The sequence below is a fragment of the Amphibalanus amphitrite genome, unplaced genomic scaffold, assembly GCF_019059575.1.
Source record: "Amphibalanus amphitrite isolate SeventyFive unplaced genomic scaffold, NRLGWU_Aamphi_draft 000792F_arrow, whole genome shotgun sequence".
Lineage (NCBI taxonomy): Eukaryota > Metazoa > Arthropoda > Thecostraca > Balanomorpha > Balanidae > Amphibalanus > Amphibalanus amphitrite.
In genome coordinates this window covers 6316-29137 of record NW_024882286.1, presented here as the reverse complement: position 1 = coordinate 29137, position 22822 = coordinate 6316, and the positions used below count along the sequence as shown (strand labels likewise).

General features: G+C 51.6%; 1 protein-coding gene across 3 annotated transcripts in view; it reads left to right on the top strand.

Annotated features, from left to right (window-relative positions):
* The window catches only part of LOC122366254, a 39011-nt gene extending 16795 nt beyond the window's left edge, over window positions 1-22216 (top strand). For all 3 annotated transcript variants that reach the window (XM_043338262.1, XM_043338263.1, XM_043338261.1), the window contains exons 2-4: window positions 11202-11515; window positions 19646-19748; window positions 20243-22216. In XM_043338262.1, the coding sequence (XP_043194197.1) occupies window positions 11251-11515; window positions 19646-19748; window positions 20243-21077 (1203 nt within the window). In that variant the 5' untranslated portion in view covers window positions 11202-11250 and the 3' untranslated portion in view covers window positions 21078-22216. The remainder of the gene's footprint in view (window positions 1-11201; window positions 11516-19645; window positions 19749-20242) is intronic.
* The last annotated feature ends 606 nt before the right edge of the window (window positions 22217-22822 follow it).

The following is a 22822-nucleotide window of genomic DNA, read 5'->3' as shown; positions in this document are numbered from 1 at the left end:
AAACATACGGTGAAAAACTGTTTATCAGCAAAAACTACCAGCTACTAATTGCAGCTAACGGCCAGGCACAGACGGCCGAGACCACCAGTCATCCATCAGTGGATTTGCTCGCCGGCTGCAGGCGCTGCCGGCCGATTACGGCCGCTGAGCAGTCGTTAGAGGCCTCTGTTCAGCACCGCTGCGGTCAGTAGACACCGCGTTCCGCGAACTTTGCGCGAGAGTCGCACTGAAGATCTCCGGGACGGGGAGGCTGCACGGTGTGTCCTGACGGGCCGCGCGGGGCGCTGCGCCGCCGCCGCCGCCGCCCGCCGTCCGCCGCTGCTCAGGCTGTCAATAAATCACTATCGCCGGGCCCCGCTCGGAATTTAGATAGCCGGTGCACGTCCGACCGACGCTGGTGCGCCTCAGCGAGACTGCCAGTGTGGCCGACCGGCCATGAGACGCCGCCGAGCAAAAACATACCGCGGACGCGGCAGCTCCGTGTGAATATTCGTCACGAGATCAGGATCAAATTATCAGTTTCCAGGCGCAAAGGTTATCAAATAAAGCGTGCCAGCTTTGTCAGCTCTGAGGCGCGCAGAGTCGTTCGTCTTTATTTCCCCGCTGCGGCCTTCAGATCTGACAAATGCCAATGCCCGATGCGGACCATAAGTTATGCGATAGTTGATCTCGCCATTGTCAGATGATAACCTGGATAGCGACTGCACACACGCGGTTTGAAGGTCAGAGCAGCCTGGAGGGCGTCCAGACGCACGTTAACCTCTGTGGAGCTGTCTGTGAACAGCAGGGTGGTCCAGGAAGTGCGGCATATTTCACAGCATAGGTAGGCGGCGGGGCTTTGTGATCCGAGAGCCGGCACTTTTGTGCTTTTTATACAGTTATCTCGTTCAACTTCGACCAGAAATGTAAAGAGATAGAGAAGAAGTAGCGCAATCCTATGTCATTTAAAACGCTCTCTTGTCAAATGGAATTTTTACAATGCTGGGCACCCCTCCTTATGTCTCTCTCATAAAGTGTCGGATGACCAGGCTTTCCAATGGCATCCCTTTCTAGGATAGGGATGTCATTTTCCAGGGCTACCATTTCCACACCCGTACCCTTGTCACCTAACAAGCCCTTGACTTCCCCCCCTCTCTCTCTCTCCGCCAGCCTCTTCCCACCTCCCGGTCCTCCCTTGTTTACTCTGAATCGTGTGTGAACGCCCTCGCTGGCGATCTGCACCTGCCAAGGTGTCGCCTCCGAAGATCCCTATCAGCGATTACCGATAGTTCTGACTAGGTGTTGTCCTGCCATGTGCCGCCCCGTCCCGACCTTCTCATCCCGTCCCGTGGCCACCCCGCCTAGTCCCACCCCGTCTCGACTCGGTTCACTGTCAATATCGCTCACCAAGTGTAAGACACCCGCTGAGTTACAGTGGAAAACAGAGCAGTTTGAAATACTGGAAGTGACTGGAACGCTGACATACGGTTATGACGTTCAGGACGTTTTGCATAAGTGGACGCCTTGACACGTCTCGTCTATAGGCAGGGTTTAGTCTATAAGCTTAGCTAATCCATCTCCTAGGCCAATCTCCATCTCCAATCCAAATCTCGCTCATAAATATGGACAGCTTCAAATATTTGTTAATTTGACTTAGAACCTGAAATTATATAACATCATGCATAATTGTATACCTAACTACCTAACTCTTTCCAGTATGGTCGTGAATGCCCCACGATAAAAAAAAAATTAACTCATACCAGTATGAGTTAATTTTTTTCCAGCTGCTGACGAATACAAGCATTCCACGTATATAGCCCTTATTCCTGCCAAGAGGAGCTGTCCAGTTTGGGCATTCCAAGACGTCTAATCTGGCCCACCTGTCCATCCCTTTCCGCGATGGTGGGCGTCGGCCGGGGAAGCAATTAATTCCGCCGAGATGTTCAGATTGGAAGGAAAACAAAACGCTTCGAGCCTACATTAGCTGTTGTTCATGGCTGGCCCACCAGAAAGGCCATCCCAATTAACATGCCAAGGGCTTATCTGACATTCCAGATAAGCTTAAGAAACGACGAGTTAACCTGAACGTTTCCTCATTCGAGGGGAAAACGCTTTCAAGGCCTTGAACTCTGTCATCGTAAATCAATCGTGGATTTTCATTTAAATTCTGTTTTGCACGACGGATTGGCATGACTACATGTATTCTGCTGCGTTCTGGTGACAATTGAAAGCCTCTGTTTGACAGTTGTGACACTCGGGTGGTAGCCACCGCCACCGCGCCGGCCGGGACCTGTCTGTCGGGTGCCGGTCGGTCCGAGTCGGTCTCTGGCCCGGTCTCCGGTCCGGTCTCGTCTTGGCGGCATCACAGACAGACCGGCATTCCTGTCCGCTCAGCAGTCAGTCACGCGAGCGATCTGCCTCACACTGCGAGACACAGGGAGACACCACGAGACACATCGGGACATCGCGAGACACCGAGTAACACAGCAAGACACTCGTGAGACACCGAAACAACACGAGCCACTTTGAGACACATCACAACATCGCGCAACATACGGACGATCGTGAGGCACGACAAATCGCTACATCGCAACACCGCGCAACACATCGCAACACCTTGAGACACGCCGTGTGACACGGGACCCGTCCGCCCACTCCCGACCACCTCGCGCTCTCCAATCGCCGATCAGCGCGGGGACGATCCACCCCTGCCGACAGAGCGCTGCTCCTTGTTTGACACGGTGTCGAGCGCAAGATCCAGTGAGCCGGCCGGCCGGTCAGCCTGGTATATCGCTGGTGTGGGCGGGGCAAGACGTGAGGAGAGCCGCCCTCAAATCGCCCTCTTCGGCTGTTTACGGGATGGCCGAGGTATGACCGGCCGGCCGGTCGCTCCCACCCCGGCCTCCTCCCCAGTCACGAGCAGCCCAGCCCAGGTAGTGGCTGACCTGTGGATGATACACTGGGCAGCTGGGAAAGAAACATGTGATTGTAGCGGTGTGCCATGGAAGTGTGGTCTTAGGAGTCGAAAGAGTCACCTTTTTCCTCCTGTCTCCACGAACAGGAAGACGTACTATCGTGTCATCACCTTCGGTTTCAGCGTCATCAGTGTCAGAATATCCATTCATTAGAAATTATTGTCAATAGTCCATATACCATAATCCTAAAAACAGCAACAATTAGCTCTACTCAGCAGTAATCCACATTCCACTTCCCATCCCCGACAGCTTGGCTCACCTCACGTTACCCTTACCCCACACACTTCCTTTTCACTCTGACAGCATGGCTCCACCCGTGCGTCGGCACATGGCTGGCCCTGATGACAAAAAGTCGACACGTCCGACCGCCACGACGCCGAAAACCCTTTAATGACCGCACCGGGGCAGTTGTTATTTGGGAACACACTTCCCGATGGCTGGGCCCCCGAAGGCTGGCAATGCTGAGGTCGGACCTCCAGTTGGTGGTTGCGATGACTCGATGGTTGGCTATGACTGTGACTTTATGATATCGTGACTCTACGGCTGTAGTTCACTAAAGCCAACCTCGATAGGCTGTAACCCGATGGCCGCTGCCTCTAGAGACTGGTGCACGATGACTGGCTGTTTGTGCCATACTCAACTCATAGCGGCGACGCGGCTATGGAAGGTTAGGACCCTGCCCGGGCGCCACTGAACGTGACCGGAGCAAAGGGAGACGGGGGTCGGAGATAGATAAATCACCCCGCCGACAGACGCGGGGCAGACCCTGACTAGGGGTGGTGCGAAGGGGAGTGTAGGAACGGGCGCGCCGCTGGCAGGAGAGCCGAGAGGCGCGAACGGCAGTCGTCGACTGCGACGGACGGCGAGTGGAGCAGAGAGTGGGCGAGAAGTGAGCTAAGGAATCCGTGCGGAGTGCCAACGGCTACGAGGATTATCCGATCACGCACTCCTTAACGCCGACATGGCCGCCGGCGAGTGGAGCGGAGAGCGAGCGAGAAGGGAGCCAGGGAAGCTGTGGGGAGTACCAACGGCTACAAGGATTCTATGGTCAGGCATACTAACGCCGGCACGGCAGGTGAGGCGTATCGAGCACGGCTCGGGGGTACGTACAGCGGAGTGCGGTTCCTTGGCGGCGACACCACGAGGATGGTCGCCCGGCGACTGACGCGGCGCCACCATGAGGATGGTTTCCCCGGCGACTGACGCGCATCTATTCAGAGGCATATTAAGCGCACACGCAATCGTAAAGGAAACCGGGGAGCCTGGTAGGCACGCTTTGAAGGGTCGTGCAACGCGGCACCCCAACCTGCGACGCGATACACACAAAACACCTGGTTCCGGCCACCCTACAACTCATGCACACACATCAGGTCCGCCGCCGACCCCTCGGCTACTCTGCAACTGCAATGCGTCCGACGCCCCGGCAACTCCGCACTGCAAATACATCAGGCCCGCTGCCGACGCCTCGGCTACTCTGCAACTCACGCACATACATACTCATGCACATGCATCAGGTCCGCCGCCGACGCCTCGGCACGCACATACATCAGGTCCGCCGCCGACGCCTCGGCACGCACATGCATCAGGTCCGCCGCCGACGCCTCGGCTACTCTGCAGTAGAGATGTCCTCGGATATAACTTTTCGGTATACCGATACCATACTGATACCAACTCGGTACTTGCTAATTGATTCCTAATGTGTTCGGTATTTTGTTGGTATAATGCACCCTAGGTTGGTACTTGGTTTGGTATCGGTATTCCGACTTTCCGTAGTCGACGTCCTACTCTGCGCCGCACATACATCAGGTCCGCCGCCGACGCCTCGGCACCCACACGCATCAGGTCCGCCGCCGACGCCTCGGCACCCACACGCATCAGGTCCGCCGCCGACGCCTCGGCTACGCTGCTGTAGAGATGTCCTCGGATACAACTTTCGGTATACCGATACCATACTGATACCAACTTGGTACTTGGTATTTGATTCCTAATGTGTTCGGTATTTTGTTGGTATAATGCACCCTAGGTTGGTACTTGGTTTGGTATCGGTATTCCGATTTTCCGTAGTCGACGTCCTACTCGGCACTGCACATACATCAGGTCCGCCGCCGACGCCTCGGCACGCACAGGCATCAGGTCCGCCGCCGACGCCTCGGCTACTCTGCAGTAGAGATGTCCTCGGATATAACTTTTCGGTATACCGATACCATACTGATACCAACTCGGTACTTGCTATTTGATTCCTAATGTGTTCGGTATTTTGTTGGTATAATGCACCCTAGGTTGGTACTTGGTTTGGTATCGGTATTCCGATTTTCCGTAGTCGACGTCCTACTCTGCACCGCACATGCATCAGGTCCGCCGCCGACGCCTCGGCACCCACACGCATCAGGTCCGCCGCCGACGCCTCGGCTACTCTGCTGTAGAGATGTCCTCGGATACAACTTTCGGTATACCGATACCATACTGATACCAACTCGGTACTTGGTATTTGATTCCTAATGTGTTCGGTATTTTGTTGGTATAATGCACCCTAGGTTGGTACTTGGTTTGGTATCGGTATTCCGATTTTCCGTAGTCGACGTCCTACTCTGCACCGCACATACATCAGGTCCGCCGCCGACGCCTCGGCACGCACACGCATCAGGTCCGCCGCCGACGCCTCGGCTACTCTGCAGTAGAGATGTCCTCGGATACAACTTTTCGGTATACCGATACCATACTGATACCAACTCGGTACTTGGTATTTGATTCCTAATGTGTTCGGTATTTTGATGGTATAATGAACCATAGGCTGGTACTTGGTTTGGTATCGGTATTCCGTTTTTCCGTAGTTGACATCAATACACTGCACTGCACATACAACAGGTCCGCCACCGACGCCTCGGCTACTCTGCAACCCACGCACACACATCAGGTTCGCCGACAACGCCCCGGCCACTCCGCAAATCACGCACATACATCAGGTCCGCCGCCGACGCCTCGGCTACTCTGCAACTCATGCACATGCATCAGGTCCGCCGCCGACGCCTCGGCCCCTCTGCTACTCATGCACACACATCAGGCCCGCCGTCGTATAGCCTCAGCCACCCCGTAAAATCTGCACCGGCATGGGTCGAGAATATGGTATGGCAGGCATGGCACGCGCCACACCAACTTAAAAGATGGTATGGCAATGCCATACCAACTTTTCAGGGTAACAGCTACGAAATTTAAGGATTTCAGTTTGATAAGAATAAAACACGATAGTATTGTTTCGAGCAACTGGCGCCATACCAACTTTGAAAACAATTCTCCACCCATGTTCGCACGTACATGAGGTCCGCCGCCGACGCCTCGGCTACTCTGCAACTCACACACATGCATCAGGTCCGCCGCCGACGCCTCGGTTACTCTGCAACGGCACATACATCAGGTCCGCCGCCGACGCTTCGGCTACTCTGCAACTCACGCACACGCATCAGGTCCGCCACTGACGCCTCGGCTACGCTACACCCCTTGCACGTAAGTACCTACATCAGGACCGCCGCCGACGCCTCAGCTACTCTGCAACTCATGCACATACATCGGGCCCGCCGCCGACGCCTGGGCTGCACTGTAACCCCTGCACACATCGGGTCCGCCACCGGCGCCTCGGCTAATCTGCAACCCATGCACACGCATCAGGCCTGCCGCCGACGCCTCGGCTACTCTGCAACTTACAGGCGCCAGGTGCGCCGCCGTCACCTCGGCCCTCTGCAACACGGTAGGCACTTAGCTTACTAAAGCGCATTTTAGTGACATCAGAGCCTGAGTCGATCGCCGGCGACCTGGTCACTCGTGGAGGTGTTCACCGCCGTACCGTACAACACGGAACGCAGACCATTTAGTCACGCCGGCGATTCGATCGGAGTCTGGCAGGCGTAGTTCAGACACGCTATTGTCATCGCATATAACATCTTGCCACGAAACCTGACACGAACCTGCCTGGGAGCCGCTTCAATAGCGAGATAAAGCAGCACTTGTTGACGAGGCAACGTGGCGGGGTTGGTTAGATGGGATAAGGCCCCTTGTCAAAACAGACCACGCATTTCGAGAAGCGCTTCCGAACGCAACCTGATGGACATACGCTGCCGCAGAAACACATCTCAGCCAGTCACCTCGGAGGCTCGGTTTAGCACTCAAGGAGTCTCTTTGTGAAAAGGTCTCAAAGTATTTTCTAAGTGGCCGCCTCCGTATTTCTGCAAATCGGCATACGCATACATCCGGTCCGGCGCCGACGCCTCGACCACTCTGTCTACACTACACACCTGGTCCGCTGCCGACGCCTCGGCTACTCTGTCTACACTACACACCTGGTCCGCTGCCGACGCCTCGGCCACTCTGTCTACACTACACACCTGGTCCGCTGCCGACGCCTCGGCCACTTTGCGCTTAACACATACGCACACACACACACACACACACACACACACACGCACCCCCCCCCCCCACACACACACATACACACCCGGTCTGCGTCATGCATCGGCTGCTCTGCAACTCGACAGGCATCTAGCTATCGACAGACTATGAACTTCTTTCGTCCAATGTCTGAAATACTGGGCTCAACGGTGGCAGACGAGACCGAACGAACAATCCGCACACACTGAGAAAACAGTTTCTCCTTTTTCGGTCTCAGAGATCAGTTTCGGGCTAATGTCCCCGATTCAAAACAGATCACACATTTTGAGAATATTTTCTGAGCAACGCCATTGATCGCAGAAACAGAGCTCAGTCGGTACCTATTTTCGGTGTCAAGCTTTTAAAAATTAGTCTTACTATGAAACCAGTTTCCAGTCCGAACCCCAGTTTCGGTATCGCTTGAATCCAGTATTCGGGTACATGAGCCCTTAGGAAGCCTTACTGAAACCGTTTTAAAATCAGACACATTTGAGGCTGGTTTTCAGCGCTCAATTGAGTCTTTATATTCAAACTGCTCTCAAAGTGTATTCTGAGTGCAGGAATCGAGCAAGCACAGACAAAATGCATGCAAGATCATGCCCGGACACAACTACACCGACTACGCCGCTGCCTGCCGGCTCCCCACTCTCGAGACTCCGAGTAAGCGTCGCGACACTGCAATCTGCGGCAAGCTGGCAGCCGACACTTTCGCGAACCCTGCCCACCCACGGTAACCCGTGCGAGCAGCTGCCAAATGTGAGTCCCCATATGCGCTGGCAATGCAAAGTTGTCATCCCGCAGGCCAGAACGGAGCGGCAGAAAAGTCATCGGCGCCCGTGCTCACAGGCCTCATGAACAGCACGTGATTCTTAGGTAGGGGTAGGTGCGTTTAAAGTACCCTAACAATGCACCGTTCCTACTTTCCGTGAGGCACTGTGCTTTGCGTGCGGTGCCATCACAGCACCGGAATCTATGCACAACCTTTTCTACCAGTCATTCACGGCCACATGGCCATACAAACCCCATTTATGTATGTGCGGTCGTATGAGCACGTAAACCGGGTCCGCCGCCGACGCCGCGGCTAAGTTGCGCGCAACATAGGTCTACGGGACCGCTGCAGACGACTAGATAATCTGCAGCACGATATCAAAGACGAAACCAGGCCACTGATCCCAGATTCGCGGCATTCCATTTTAGCCAGCACCGATGACGTCGGTTTAGGCGCCGGGAAGCGTGCCGGGCTAAACATCACAACCCCGAGGCCGTGAACACGGGGGTCCAAGACCGACACGAGGACAAAACCATCGGATCGGACCCCCCCCTCTCACCGCAGTGTGTCCAGGCATGGCTTCACACACACCGGAATATCAGCGAACGACACGGCAGGGCCGCCGGGAACCACAGTCGCCCCTCCCCCCCCCCCACCCCCTCCCCCAAGGCCGACCCCGCCGACCGCCAGTCAGAAAAGACAGCCATCGGCGGAGCCAGAGCCGGCCGCCGGCCGCTGTCACAGCCCCGGCACCGCCATGACACCGGACCGGCTGATGAGACAGTCAACGCCGGGGCAGCCGCGGGCCCGCCTGCCGGTACTGTCCGCGGGGCCACAGAGGCTCACAGTGGGGCCGCCACGGTCCTCAAACCGGGCGACAGCGGCGGGACGGGCCGCCCGCCGCAACCTGATACCAGCCGACGCCGCACGACCCGGCTCCCCCGCTGGTCCCCCGGCGGCCACGAGAGGCAGACGACTAACGAACACCCCGAACACGGTCACGTTCCATTAGTGGGTCGCGGCGCCCCCACGCCGGTCGACAGTGAGTCACTGGCGTCACTGTGCGGGGAGTATGGGGTCCAGTCACAGCTGACTCAGGACGGGAGCCGACCTTGGGGTGGAGGGAGTCCCTCGCCGCCCCGGTTCACACTAACTGGTTCGACCCAAACTCACCACCAAGAGCCATGCCGCAATAACAGACCGGGCATCGCCAGCGGAACACACTGGGAACCTTCCGCATGCGGCATGTGCCCGGATTCGTGGTCAAACCATTAACTGCTCAGCAGAGATCGAGAAAGGTGTGGGCAGCGGACGCTTAGCCTAAGACTTTTTCATTCCATTGGGTGTATTTGGCGTTTTTTAGGGGCCGTCCTACCCTACAAACGAGCCGACGCGAGTGGTTTCGGCCGCTGACAGCCAACTGAGGCGAACGCTTGGTGATAGTGGCGCGGGCAACGGGGGGCCTAATCAACTCATAGCGGCGACGCGGCTATGGAAGGTTAGGACCCTGCCCGGGCGCCACTGAACGTGACCGGAGCAAAGGGAGACGGGGGTCGGAGATAGATAAATCACCCCGCCGACAGACGCGGGGCAGACCCTGACTAGGGGTGGTGCGAAGGGGAGTGTAGGAACGGGCGCGCCGCTGGCAGGAGAGCCGAGAGGCGCGAACGGCAGTCGTCGACTGCGACGGACGGCGAGTGGAGCAGAGAGTGGGCGAGAAGTTTCCCACCCACCCTCACCTATTTAATAGATGCGACTTCGAGATTCGTCAAACCTGCATATCCTTAATCCCGACCATATACCTCGTCGTTATCACTCCGTCGGTGCGTTTTTTAGGGGCCGTCCTACCCTACAAACGAGCCGACGCGAGTGGTTTCGGCCGCTGACAGCCAACTGAGGCGAACGCTTGGTGATAGTGGCGCGGGCAACGGGGGGCCTAATGACTGTTTATTTGGCTAGTTGGTCGATTGAACGGTTAACTAAACAAACCCACCACCCCACTGTTGACCTGTTCCGTGACGGAAGAAACAAAGAGACCGACAAAACTCGGTAACCGGACTGTCTACAGACGGTGGTAGCAGGTGCTCCCACCGCCTGTGACTGGGGACGGAAAGGCTGTCTCGAGATCATAAAACGCCGCCCCGCTCCCACCCACCTCCAACTGAATTCATGGCTTTATTGGTGCACCGCCGAATCCGAACAAAAACTGGCGCCCTGACTAACTGCGTTAGTGACTGTACGAGAGGAAATGGTCATCAAAGGAGTGGTCGTTAGGACAGCGGGCCGGGCCGGGCCGGTCTGTTTGATCGTGCGAACAGTCATCTGTAGTCTATTGTTCTGTCGGGCGCAGAAGGCGGCATCTGTCGCCGGCGCTGTCGGTGTGGAGGCCGGGTAGGCCCGCCTGGGTCACCTGCCCACATGGCAGTTCAAAACCGCAGCGCAGGCAACCTTGCCAATGTGAAGGCTCTTTGGCCAGGCGGCTATTAAGTAATCAGTTTTGTAACTTGTAATTACCGAGATATTATGAACAATTTGTCGCTGAATTATACCATACGTAACTGTGATGAAGCTCAGGTTACACGTTCCGTCTTTGTGCCATAACACTGGGAGCATTGTTTTCGGTGAGCTGTTTGCTCATAATTGAACAGACGGTACTCACGCTCGCTCACATCCGTCTCCATTTTGTTGGTATTGTTTTAAATGGGGCTAAATTGGGGCACTATCCCAGAGAGCTCCTGCAATTTCCAGCAATTTCGTCCGCCATTCCAGTTACACTTTTACCCACACCACGCAGTACTTCAAAATCCTGCATCGAGTTACTAATTTTCGCTCTTTATGTTGATAGATCAGCTACGTGGATGCTTGATCTCCGATGAATAAACATAATTTGATTTAATGATAAGATATTTCACAGCGGTATTTTGTAAGCATCCTATTTGGTTTCTATTCGACTGCCTAAAATAAATATGCCACCATATCCGTGCCAGGCAGTGACAGCATAAGAATAACACAACGCTCTGTGATCACCAGTTTAACACTGCTTCTCTCTGTGTCCCCAGAGTCTATCGAGCTACTCTAGTGACGTCACCGGACCACTCCAGTGACGTCATGAGCTCGTTCTACGAGGTGTCGGTGCCGGCGGGCGGCGGCGCTCCGTACGTCTGGTCGGAACCAACGAACACCTCATGCCCCGGCGGCGAGTGCGCGCTGCTGGAGGAGCTCGGTCCACCTCCGGATATGATTCTGACGCTGCCACCGCCGCCGCTGCCCTCCTTCCTGGCCGAATCTGCGCCGCAGCTCATGAACCACAGCTGTGGACTTTGCCGCTGGGCGTCCGGAGGAGCGGTGGACTATGTGGAGATGCCGCGGCAAGGTCAGTGGACAGTGTGGACGGGCTGGGGTGGGAGGGTGTGGGAGGTCAGTGGACGGAACGGATTATCTGAAAATATTTTTGGAAGGTGGTATATTGGTTCTGGAATTCATTCAGCTCAGCAGAGTTTTTTTTTTTTTTAATTTACCAGCGTTTATATCTGATTTCGATGTTGAAAGCTTAGTAACAGTTAGTCATTTCGAAGATGTTTCGGCACAGTCAATTTGGTGAAGGTGGTGAAGGTTCACACACCGTTCAATGCCGTTATACCCAGGATTTACAATCTGAGATGTGATGGGAGTGGATATTTCACTTTCACTCTGTCGCAGGTAATACTTTTTCAAAGTATTTTGAAAAATGATTTTTGTTCTCTGGCCTATCTTAGCCGGTAATTGGCAATAAGGTATGCTCAAGACATTTCATTACAAGTCTCTCGCCTCAAGACGGCCCGCTCTTAATTGCATTATGGTGTTTCAATGACAGCTACACCGGTTGAACACCGAATGGGTGTGTCCGTTGGTTCGATTCGGCCTAACACAGCCCAAACTTGTACGGACACGGCCAGATAATGCATTGTAATATTTCTTGCGTGACCAAGTATGTGAAACATTCCCTTAACTCTAGTAAAACATCGGGTTTTTATTTTATGAGTGTGATTCACAAGTTTCTACAGCACGAGCTAACAATCACACATATAGTCGCATACGCGTTAATTAACTGCTCTTGCCACACGTCAAAATTCAAATGCATACGCATGAACTTACTTTAGCTCACGCTCATTTCTGAATGTCAAATTCTCAAAGTTTCTGCTGGTCTTTTTACCTTCCACAGCAGCATAGTCTGCCATTTCAGACGATTCTACCTACATTCTCCCCTTTTGCTCGTGCACGTTGCTATGCCTTTCCGAGCCGTTCCGAGCCTTTCCGAGCCCACTGCGCCACGCTCCGGCCATGTGCTCGGGGTCATGACCCGGAGTAGATTCGATCGACCATCATCTCAGCATGGCTCAGCGGCCAGTCTGCACACCTGTATGTACAGTACAGTGTACACCAACCATCATGTCTCAGCTGGAGTCGAAGGCCAAAGAAGATTTACTGGCGGTACAAGGTGCTTCACCACACTCTTCTGACAGGAAGCTAATGCGCATTTTTGGAGACACGTTTAAGCTCTGACGCCTTCAAGGAGAAAATGTGATCCTCTGTTCGCTGCGTTTTTGCTGTAGGAGAGTCATAAGTTATGAAAGGTTGTATTTCAACAAATGCACACAAACCTTGGAGGATTAGTTTCGGGTTACAGCATTTCGGGTGCTTAGGGATGGCAGTTGCAAGCAAAAACAGCCTTGTTCTGCGTCTTACTGTCACCACAAACCAACGACAGCCATCAGCTGTACCCACAGCGGCTCGGTTTAACGTCGTAATTAACGGTTATCGTAAGGCACAAGAGGGCATAAGACCTGAACAAAAAGAAACATACACCATTTTCACTTACATCATGATACACAGAAGTGCGTATTGTAGGGTCGGTTTTGTGCATAGCACTTAGTTTCGGCATCGGATATTTTAAAATATTCCTCACAAGCAAGAGAAGATTTCATCTCATTTGTTGAAAAATGGATAAAGCTGCCTTTGGCTACAGGTGACCTGTGCATTACATATTACGAAAAGCCATCGAGCCGACCAGTACACTGTGCCTCCTGCTCCGTCTGGAGAACCAGTACTCTGTACCAGTCCAGCGGACCAGAACAGAACCAGTGAACGCCCGGGCGGCCCTCTTCGTCTGACCCTGCCTGCATGGTCGGATGGGCCGCTTCGCTACACTGCCTCACTAATGGCCCGTAAATGGCGCTGAGCTGGCGGTCAGCGGTCAGTTGTCTGGTCCTCGAAGATCTTACCCACGGTGTTCTGACGGTCGCTTAGCTACTCGTGGCTAGCTGGCAGTTTTACTCACGGTTCTCTGATGGTCAGTTACCCACGATCCTCTAACAGTCTACGTTCGACATTACTGCTGCCATTATAGCGTTACCATTCAATCCACCTCTTCTATGCATTTGTGTGTCCCTTTCCCATCTTTCAGTTTGTCTGCCTTCACCAGACCACATCAAATATGTCTTCGCTCCCAGTCGACATCTGTCCACCTTTACCAGTCCGCATTTGATCTACGGTCCAGTCCACCTCTGACCACTCTCTGTATAGTCTGCACATCCGATCTGTCCTCACTCGTCCGCTCCTGTTCATAACTAATTTGTCAGCAGTCAGCACCAATCCACTAAGCTCATCAGGTCCTCGTCCACTCATCCGTTCACCCACCCAACCCTGTCTACAATCCTAGTCCCACCTTAGCAGTCTACTCAGACCCCTACCACAGTCTACCACTTCAGTCGCCACCACCGTCCACTGCGTCTCTCCTCCAGCCCCACACTGCAGCCGCGCCGATCGTCCAAAGTTGCAGTTGAAGTTGCCGCGCAGTTGCAGCGCCGCTGCACGGGCCGGACCGGTGATTAATGATAGGTGCTAATCACCGAGGAGGAACCGGCGGAGGGGGGGAGGGGAGGGGAGGGCAGTGGTGACGGTGCTGGTGGTGACTTTGTTCAAGGTGGTGTAGTGATGGGTTTGTGGCGTCCAATCGCACATTGGTGTATGCTTTGCGATCGCATCAAGATGCTCGTCTTAGCCTCAAGGTATAACAGTTAAAAGAGGAAACTTTCCTTGGACTAAGATGTGTAACGACCTTAACAGCGAATAGGCGAACTAATTAAGTGCTCATTGTTGCAATGTTTGCACTGTCTTTGGCGGCAGCCGCCAAACACTCCGTTGCTTGAGGCCCATGAAACACTAACATTTACCCGTCATTCCTATTGTATTCAAGACTAGTTGTGCACAGCCTGTTATATTGCACGGATAGTATTTAAGTGATGAGCCGAGTGAGCTGACGTATGAGAGTGTTTACCGTCAGCAACGGTATGCACAAAGAGGAAACACGAATGATTACACCGATTTGATAGGCTGCCCAGTGCCCACCGTGGCATGTGCATTGTGCAGGGGCCTGAACAATAGCATCCCGTTCTCTCTTTTTTCTCTCTCTCCCTCTCTCTCTCTCTCTCTCCTACCCATCAACTATCGCCTTCCCTCATTTTCATCTTTCTTCCGCCTTCCCGCATCCCTTATTTTCTCCTCTCCTTTTCCCTTCTTTCTCTCTCCTCATCGTCTATTTTATCCCTTATCATTTCCCTCACTACCTTCATCTATCTCTTATCTCCTCATCCATCCCTCATCCCCCCTCTTCTTCCGCTGCTCATACCCTGCAGCACAACCCACGTGTATTCTTACCTCGACACGCCATTCTCCCCAGCTTCCCATCCTGCCCGCCAGTCGCCAGGTCTAATTAAGACACGGCGTCTCCTGGAGGGAGGACAGCGTGGCCCGGGGGCATATTTACGTCTGGACAACGAGTTGCGTTGGAGAGGCCGGAAATAGTGGCGATTTCAGGACCGCAAGAATGGACCGCCATTGGAATGATTCTTTTTTAAATCGTGCACTGTTTTCGGCCGGAATTTAATAGTTACTACAAAATATTTTGTAATTACGTTTCCACCAAGAATGAATGCCATCAGGGCTAAATTTTTAATACTATTGCATTTTGTCAAGAAGCATATAGTGCTGTTATATTGCAGTTTTAGCGCGTTTGTTACAAAATATGAAGCGAATAAGCGTCAGTGTAATTCATCAACAGTGCCAGCTACTAAGCTATACTAATTGCTCTTGTCCATCCACTAAAATTTATTAAATATTTTGCTTTGTGTATTCCAAAGGAAGAGGGAACTATTTCATTTGTGCCTTCATGTCAGAATTGAAGGTGGATCATTAAATTTTCAACGCAGTTTACAAACAAGCATTTGGTCTTTCTCGTTTATAAGCAGTGGCAAAGAAAAGGTTGATCAATCCTGAAGTTCAGTCATCGTACCTCAACTTGGCAGCAAGATCCCCCAAGGACAGAGGATATATTGTATACATGTCCTGTAAATCAAACCAAACAAGCATTTGGTCTTTCTCGTATATACCTAAGCAGTGGCTAAGAAAAGGTTGATCAATCCTGAAGTTCAGTCATCATACCTCAACTTGGCAGCAAGATCCCCCAAGGACAGAGGATATATTGTAAACCTGTCCTGTTAATCAAAACATTTTTGTGCCTTCAAAGGCTTAAGTTATCTGTGGTGTGTTCGGAGTAAGGCTATATGGCCGTTTTTGTTGTATGTTTATGTGGAGATTGAATATAACTGTGACCCTGTGCTTGTTTGCATACTTACGGTCAAACAGGGAACAGCACATTCACATAACATACTCACCTAGCAGTTAGCACCTAACTCATAGCTGTACCCTGCAGGATCTGTACTTGTTCATGTCTCGAGCATTAACAAAGCACTAAAGTAGCTTAGTAATCATTTCCCACATTTTCTGAGCATCTAACATGACATACAGCAGTGCAGAGCAGCTTCAGAGAAGAAACACTTTAAATGCACAGTCTCACACCAGCCACCCAATGAGCCAGTTCCTCAGTTGACTGTTTCCCTGGACACAGCGTGGCAATGTGAGCTTACTTTTGGCAAGTTGGAGGTTAGCAGGTACGATTGAGTTAGGGTGAGTACCTACCTATAACTGGGTGCCACTGCCATGCAGGTCTTGGGTAGGCTGCAAATATGTGTGATGATTGAGGTTAGGTCAGCTGTCAGGTTAGTCAGGTTCAGGTATGCTCATTGCTCAGGTCACATTTTTATGGACATTTGGCAAATTAAAAAACTAACAATCTGATCTTAGGTAAACATACACAACTACTGACTATAGGAAGTAGGAACTGAGCACCTACCTACTTGTGCCTACATCTCATACCATGTCAAAGTGGAGTTCCTTGGTGGAAGATTACCCTCAGTACTGTTTATCCCAGCCCTGTGAAGAAAACTAATACTTCTAAGCTTTGAGTCACTGCTGGCCATCCACAGGAAGAAACGCTGAGACTGAGAGCTTTGTCATTGTATATTGGACCAATAATGACTATCACGAATGACTATGAACACATAATATGATCACATTGTTGCATGGATTGTCACATTGACAATTTTACTACAATCCTTTTTTCAAGAAATACAGTTATGATGATTAACATCAAAATCAACATAAAGTGGATTTAGTGATCCAAGCTTTCTCCTCCAGTAGCAATGGAATGATCGCCTGTTTCATTTGCCAGACACTGAGTACCTGATGCACATTACAATCTGCATAGCATTTAAGCATAGTAAAACTGCCCAAGTCCATTCATTCTAGATTTTAACTTGACAGTTAGCACTAATTTATCTTGCTGTTGTAAGTTATCATTCAATATTCATACCAATACATCAATATGCGCTCATCAGTCAACATTTTCTGGCACGATCCTGCTCAGCGTGCTCTTCAGTATTGCTCCAAGGTCTGCAATATTATAGCTTGTTTTTGGACAATACCTAAGCTCTTTTAATTTTACTTTTTCTTGCTGATATATGAGCCCGATCAACTTGCGTTTATCAACCAAAATTTCATAATTTGTTCAACTTGATATTGATATTGCTCAGTAGTCAGGACCTCTGTCAGCCTCCTGGATACTTCAGATTGTTTTCAGTCAACATGCTTCTTAAATATGATATAAGTCAATCTTAAGGGATTCAAAACATCCAACAAAACGACGTACAAGAGCAAGAAAACCACCAGATAAACTAAAAAATGGCCTTGGAACAGAGCCAAGTGGTGCTCCATTTGTTTGTTTACATTGATTGTAGTGCTGATGTATTTTTAGGACTCTGAACGTCGGCTTATAAAAAAATGAAACGTTTTTACAAAAGTTGTAAGGCAAGTAATATTTATCTGAAAGAACTAAAATATTCAAAAGCCAAACACTATGAAATACATGAATCGGAACGAAAAAGTAACCCAAAAATCCAGCCTAATCACCGGCTCCTAAAACTGCAACACAATCGGCACTTTTCCCCGCAACTCGTTGTCCAGACGTAAATATGCGGCCCGGGGCGAACAGCACGAGGTGTGGAGACCGAACGGTGGCGTCACGTGCATAGTGATGGCTCTCCACAGCCCGGGGGGGGGGGGGTGTGAGTTCCGAGCGCAGACGGTGACGAGGCAGCCGTTCAACGAGTTCTGAATTCTGAGAGGAGCGGAGTTGCGCATTGCGTGACAATGGTGAAGAGATGAATTATATAAGCATCAAAATGCCCGTTTCGGGTGTTATCTTTGGCTTGGATACAAAATCATGAACATTCTTTTCAAGTACGTTTACCAGGAGTGAACATTTTAACAGATTGATGCATTCGACCGGTCGAGCCTCACTCTTACTAAACGTTTCGAAGTTCAATTTTGTTGGCGACTGCATCTCTCGTGGGTTCCAGTTCCTTACTGATAACTGCCCCAGGGCCGCATACCGAATAGTGGCCAGCCGGCCGAAGTCGGAGCGCCTGCGGCTTTCGTGGCGCTCTCGCGTCACGAGCGGCGTGGCGTGGCAGTGGCGGCGCACGAGTGACAAAGCCGGCGCTACCGGCGCGTGATCGGGCGCCCCATAAAAGAGGTGCTGCTGGTCGATCTGGGCCATATGGGCTGCCGCTGCCGCTGGTTGTAAATGGGTGACATTTGTGGGGATAGGAGGGGGGGGGGTGATTGGAGAGAGAGAGAGAGAGAGAGAGAGAGAGAGAGAGAGAGAGAGGAGGGAGAGAGATAGAGAAAACACATTTGGTATGTCCGATCCCATATTTGGACGGTGCAGACTATTTTTGAAGCATGTAAATCCGTTGTGTGTACCTGCAGGTGGTCGAAATCGGTGCATTATCGAATAAGGGTGGAGTACCGCCCATTCGGAATGCTTCAGAAGATTATGTTAATGGATGGAGGCTTTGCGCAGGTGTATCATATCGTGGGAATAGGGCAGGGCTGCCTTCTGAGGACCTACGATTGAAAGCAGGCTCTCTAAATAGTCACACGCAACACCCTTGGATAGTAGTATCCGTGACTGAGGTTTTAGTGATAATTGGATGACTGAGTCTCTCTTGAAGTCGGCTCCCGTGTTTATGACGCTCTAATCCTCGTGTACAGCCATTCTGATGGATTTTAGAAGTGCTTAATCACCAAACCGTGTTGGTTCATCACCACAAACTATACAGTCGTCAATACCCGTGATATTTGTTCGAGCTTTGTCACGATGTTTTAGTACCTACTTGAAAGCAAACTCAACTTAATCACATCCACATGGAATAAGCGTCAATAGCGTTACGACCATGAGGTGGATATAATTCGTCCTACTCTTGTTACAGAAATTCTTTACAACTTCAATCTCCGAGATTCCATGTTTCGGTGCCTACTGCCTCGTGAATAGGAACCACAACTCTCACGCTGTATGTCGTCAATTTCAGAGTTTCCATCCATGTCACGAACGAAAGAGATCCCAGATTAGGCTAAGTGCAGAAATGGATCCAAGAAGTGGATACATGTGTATGAGTGACCAAACATCCCAGTCATCAGGTCCAGTCCGGTGCAAAGGAAATCGCAGTCTTCTGCTGGGACGTTACATATATCTGCTCGGGCCTGTTGCACAGCGTCAAACATTGCCCGCTGACAGCATTAACTATTTGCAGGAGAGGTTTTTATTTTCATTATGACGTGCATAGTCATTTGGTATCATTATGGTCGTAACTACATAATTGTTATGAAATGACAGAGCTGGCCTGGCGAGGGATCTCATCACCGGGCGCACTCCTAGCTCGATCCATTCTCGGTCTGCCCTTTAGGCCGAAATCATGAGTGATATTTTATTCAGACTAAATATGCAGTAGAACATCACCAGAGGTCCACCCTTGTGCTCTGTGATAGACATGACGATTGACGGTATTAACCAAAACAAATGGCTTAAGCCATCTTGAAATTGACTTCTACCTTAGGCATTCTCCTTTGTCTAGCTGCAGTGGCCTATTCTGATGCGTGTCATGGCTATAATTTTTGGTGATATGGACACATCATAGCAGTCATGGATTAACGTCATGCGACTCCGTTTCATGCAGAACGTGGTATATTTCCCACATCTTACAAACGCACCTTTCTTTTGTTACAGGTCCGGCAATCGACGACACGTGGTTCTTTGTCATCATCTGCGCGTGTGTTGGTCTCACCCTCTTCGGAATCCTACTCACCATATTCTGCCTCAGGCTGAAAGAGTAAGTGAAAGATTGAATATATCATGCACATACGAGATCAAGCTGGCTTTTCTTTATTTTGACCCGCATACCGGCGGGAAAGCTGGACGTCAATTTCTTATGTACATGCCTATTTGACATCCATTTAATTCATTGAAAGGTTGAGCTCATCAAGGATTTCTTGATTATACGAGTATATCGCACTTGCCTATTCCGTTTATCTCGTGTGCTGTGCTGTTGTGATGTTTCCTTCCCTGCATTGTCTTCCTAGTCGGTGCAGAGCTCAGATGAAATTCTTGGAGCTTCTCTGCAACTCTGAACCGTCCGACCAGTGTGACGTGATTTCTGACCATCCTAAAACCACAGAGATGACTCAGAACTGCACATAAGCAGAATCCAAAAACCGGCTGTAATCCCGCTGGATCGTCCTCCGCTCTACTCATGTCACGAAGGCGCTCCCATGTACTTGCCACCACCTTTATCTATCTTTGACCCCATCTATTTCCCGTTCACAGGCAGAAAAAGAGTCGACTGGGCCTGGACTCAGTTGACACCAACAAACCGCCGCTGGGCAGCGGTCAGTGTGAGGCAGTCCTGTACCCTCCACCGAGCACCGCCTCGTCTGCAGCTTGCCGCTCCAGCCGTGCCCTCTGGGCCGGCCTGCGTACCCGGGAGAACCACTACACCATCGAGCATGTGCAGCCGGTCGAACAGAAGTCCGCGAGCATCACAGCCTCCAGTTTCGAGTTTCCAGACGACTACAGCTCGGTCGGGTACACGTCCATCTCTCCTCAGGCGTACCGGGCTGGAATCCCGGACGGCGTCCACCTCCTGCCGGCCCACGATAACACAGCGTACGCCGCCTCGGACGAGGCCATGCAGGTGACGCGCGTGGCGCCGGACGGCTGTGTGGTGACCGCCTCGCCTCGGGCCCGTCCGCAGCGCACGGAGAGCTACCAGCTGAGGAGGCGCAGCGACGACCCGCCGGCAGAGCCGGAGTACGAGGAGCACTGCTACGAGGAGCCACTAGCCGGCCGTCCTTTGGCTCCGGACGAGCGATACCAGACCCCGGCCGGTGTCGATCTGACGCTGCACATCTACGAAAAGCCGCAGTTCCGCTCGGTGGGACGATCGCCCAAGAACCGGCCAAAGCTGCTCAACAGCCTCAGCCGCAACTCGCCGCGGCCGCGACGTGCAGCGCCGTCTATCTCCAGTCCCCGCAGTCTCGAGTTCCACCAGCTGCCGCCGCTGAATGGACGGCAGCACCGTCGGACGGAGGACGGGCGTCTCCTGAAGTACACACCTCCCCAGGCACGCCTCAATGTCTCCTACCCCTCGCCAGTGGTCTGAGAGACGGTTTTAGAGTTCCAGATCAGGTTCACTGGAGGCTGCGAGGCTGCAGCTAAATTGGTACAGACCAGGTGCAGAGATGGTGCAGGCCAGGCGCCGATTTGGTGCCGGCATGGTGCTGAAATAGTGCCGAAATGGCCCGACCAGGTGCCGAAATGCAATGACCGCCATGTACTGCAATTGTGCTGACCATCGCAGTGGTGAAGGCCAGGATATGTTAGTCATTTTAGAGCTGGTCACCCGGTTGACTGATGCTTGGACTCTCGATGGTCTGTTCCAAGCCACTTCTGGTCTGCGAGCAGGCCCTAGCTGGCAAGACGAAGCAATTACTGACTGTCAGACCCTTTTGTAATGCAAAGGAAGCTCGATCATGTGCTTGGATGAGATGAATTCAGGCGTTGGATGTTTGCCCGACTGAGCCCGCTCTGCAACAAAACATCGAGACTGATGCAACTCTGTCCTTTGGTCGGTCAGACATTGGCTGTTCAGTGTCGTTTGCTTTGTCGTTGCCTCAGAGACTGATACATTGATGGAGAATCTGGAAAGTATAGTACAGAATGCAGAAGAAAAGGCCAGGTTTGAGGAGTCGGACTTTTTAACCGATTGTCACGCTGACTAAGCTTCAGGTGGCATATTGATACCAAAGACGAGTATTTGCGATTTAATGTGATATTGAGTGTAATGTATCGCCGTGTTCTACTTCTTGCTGTACCCTTTCAACCAGAAGTGGTTGTTAGCTAGTGTAACTGAACACCTTTTATCCGCTTAAGCGTCAGCGCAACTGAATGCACTATTTCAGATAAAAGAAACATGATTCGACTTCACTCCCTTTTTCTCCAGTTGTCGCCATTCCTACTCGAGTGTTACTTAATTGCCGGATTTGACAGGTTAATTGACCGGTGACGTCAGTGTTATCGTGACGACCTCACCGTTTCGTTCCTCTCTTGTGACGTCACAGTCTCAAGTTATAGATGTGCCATGCAATTTCTGTGCGCCCTTAGTGTGATGCCAAGCTATGTAAATACGTAAATGGTAAACAATCGATAATTGTGTCATGCACAATGTTTGGATAAAACGGTGTGCAATGTACATAGAACATGAATGATGGATGCGAAATAAACAAACTAGTCCCAGAAACAGTTTCTACTTCTGAAAGGTGCCCTCTAAGCGATAACTGATTTGATTCACCGACGAGTGCTCATACATGTAGGGGTCAAACGTACCAAGTACAATTTACTATTTACACGTACGAAACGGCGAATACGAAACGTCTTGTTCTCGGTACGTTAGGATTATCCACACAAGTCTAAATTAGTTAGTCTATCCTATTATTTAGCTTATATCTTACTGAAGACGAAATCGGCATGACGGGCGAACTCAAACCGTACGAAACGGCCACGCCGTAGCAGTGGAGTCGATAGCTCTACTTAGACTGGTCCGCTGCCTGTGTGGGCGACTGATCTACCTAAATATCGCGAGCTCAGCCACGGTTATACCGACCTAAAAGCACGCCATCCGCCCCCGCGATCACTCGCCACCACTCGTGCTGACACCTACGGCACGTGTCCAATGTTCATCTTTAAAATCATCAGCGGCATTGTTCCCGTGTAGACGAGTTGACAGTCCGACAGGACATGTCGAGTCATCAGAGCAGCGCCATTACTCCATGAAATCGGCAAGCCGATCGGCGCCATAGCGCTATATGACGGGGGACTAGCACCGGTCATCTTTACCCGAGCTGCGCT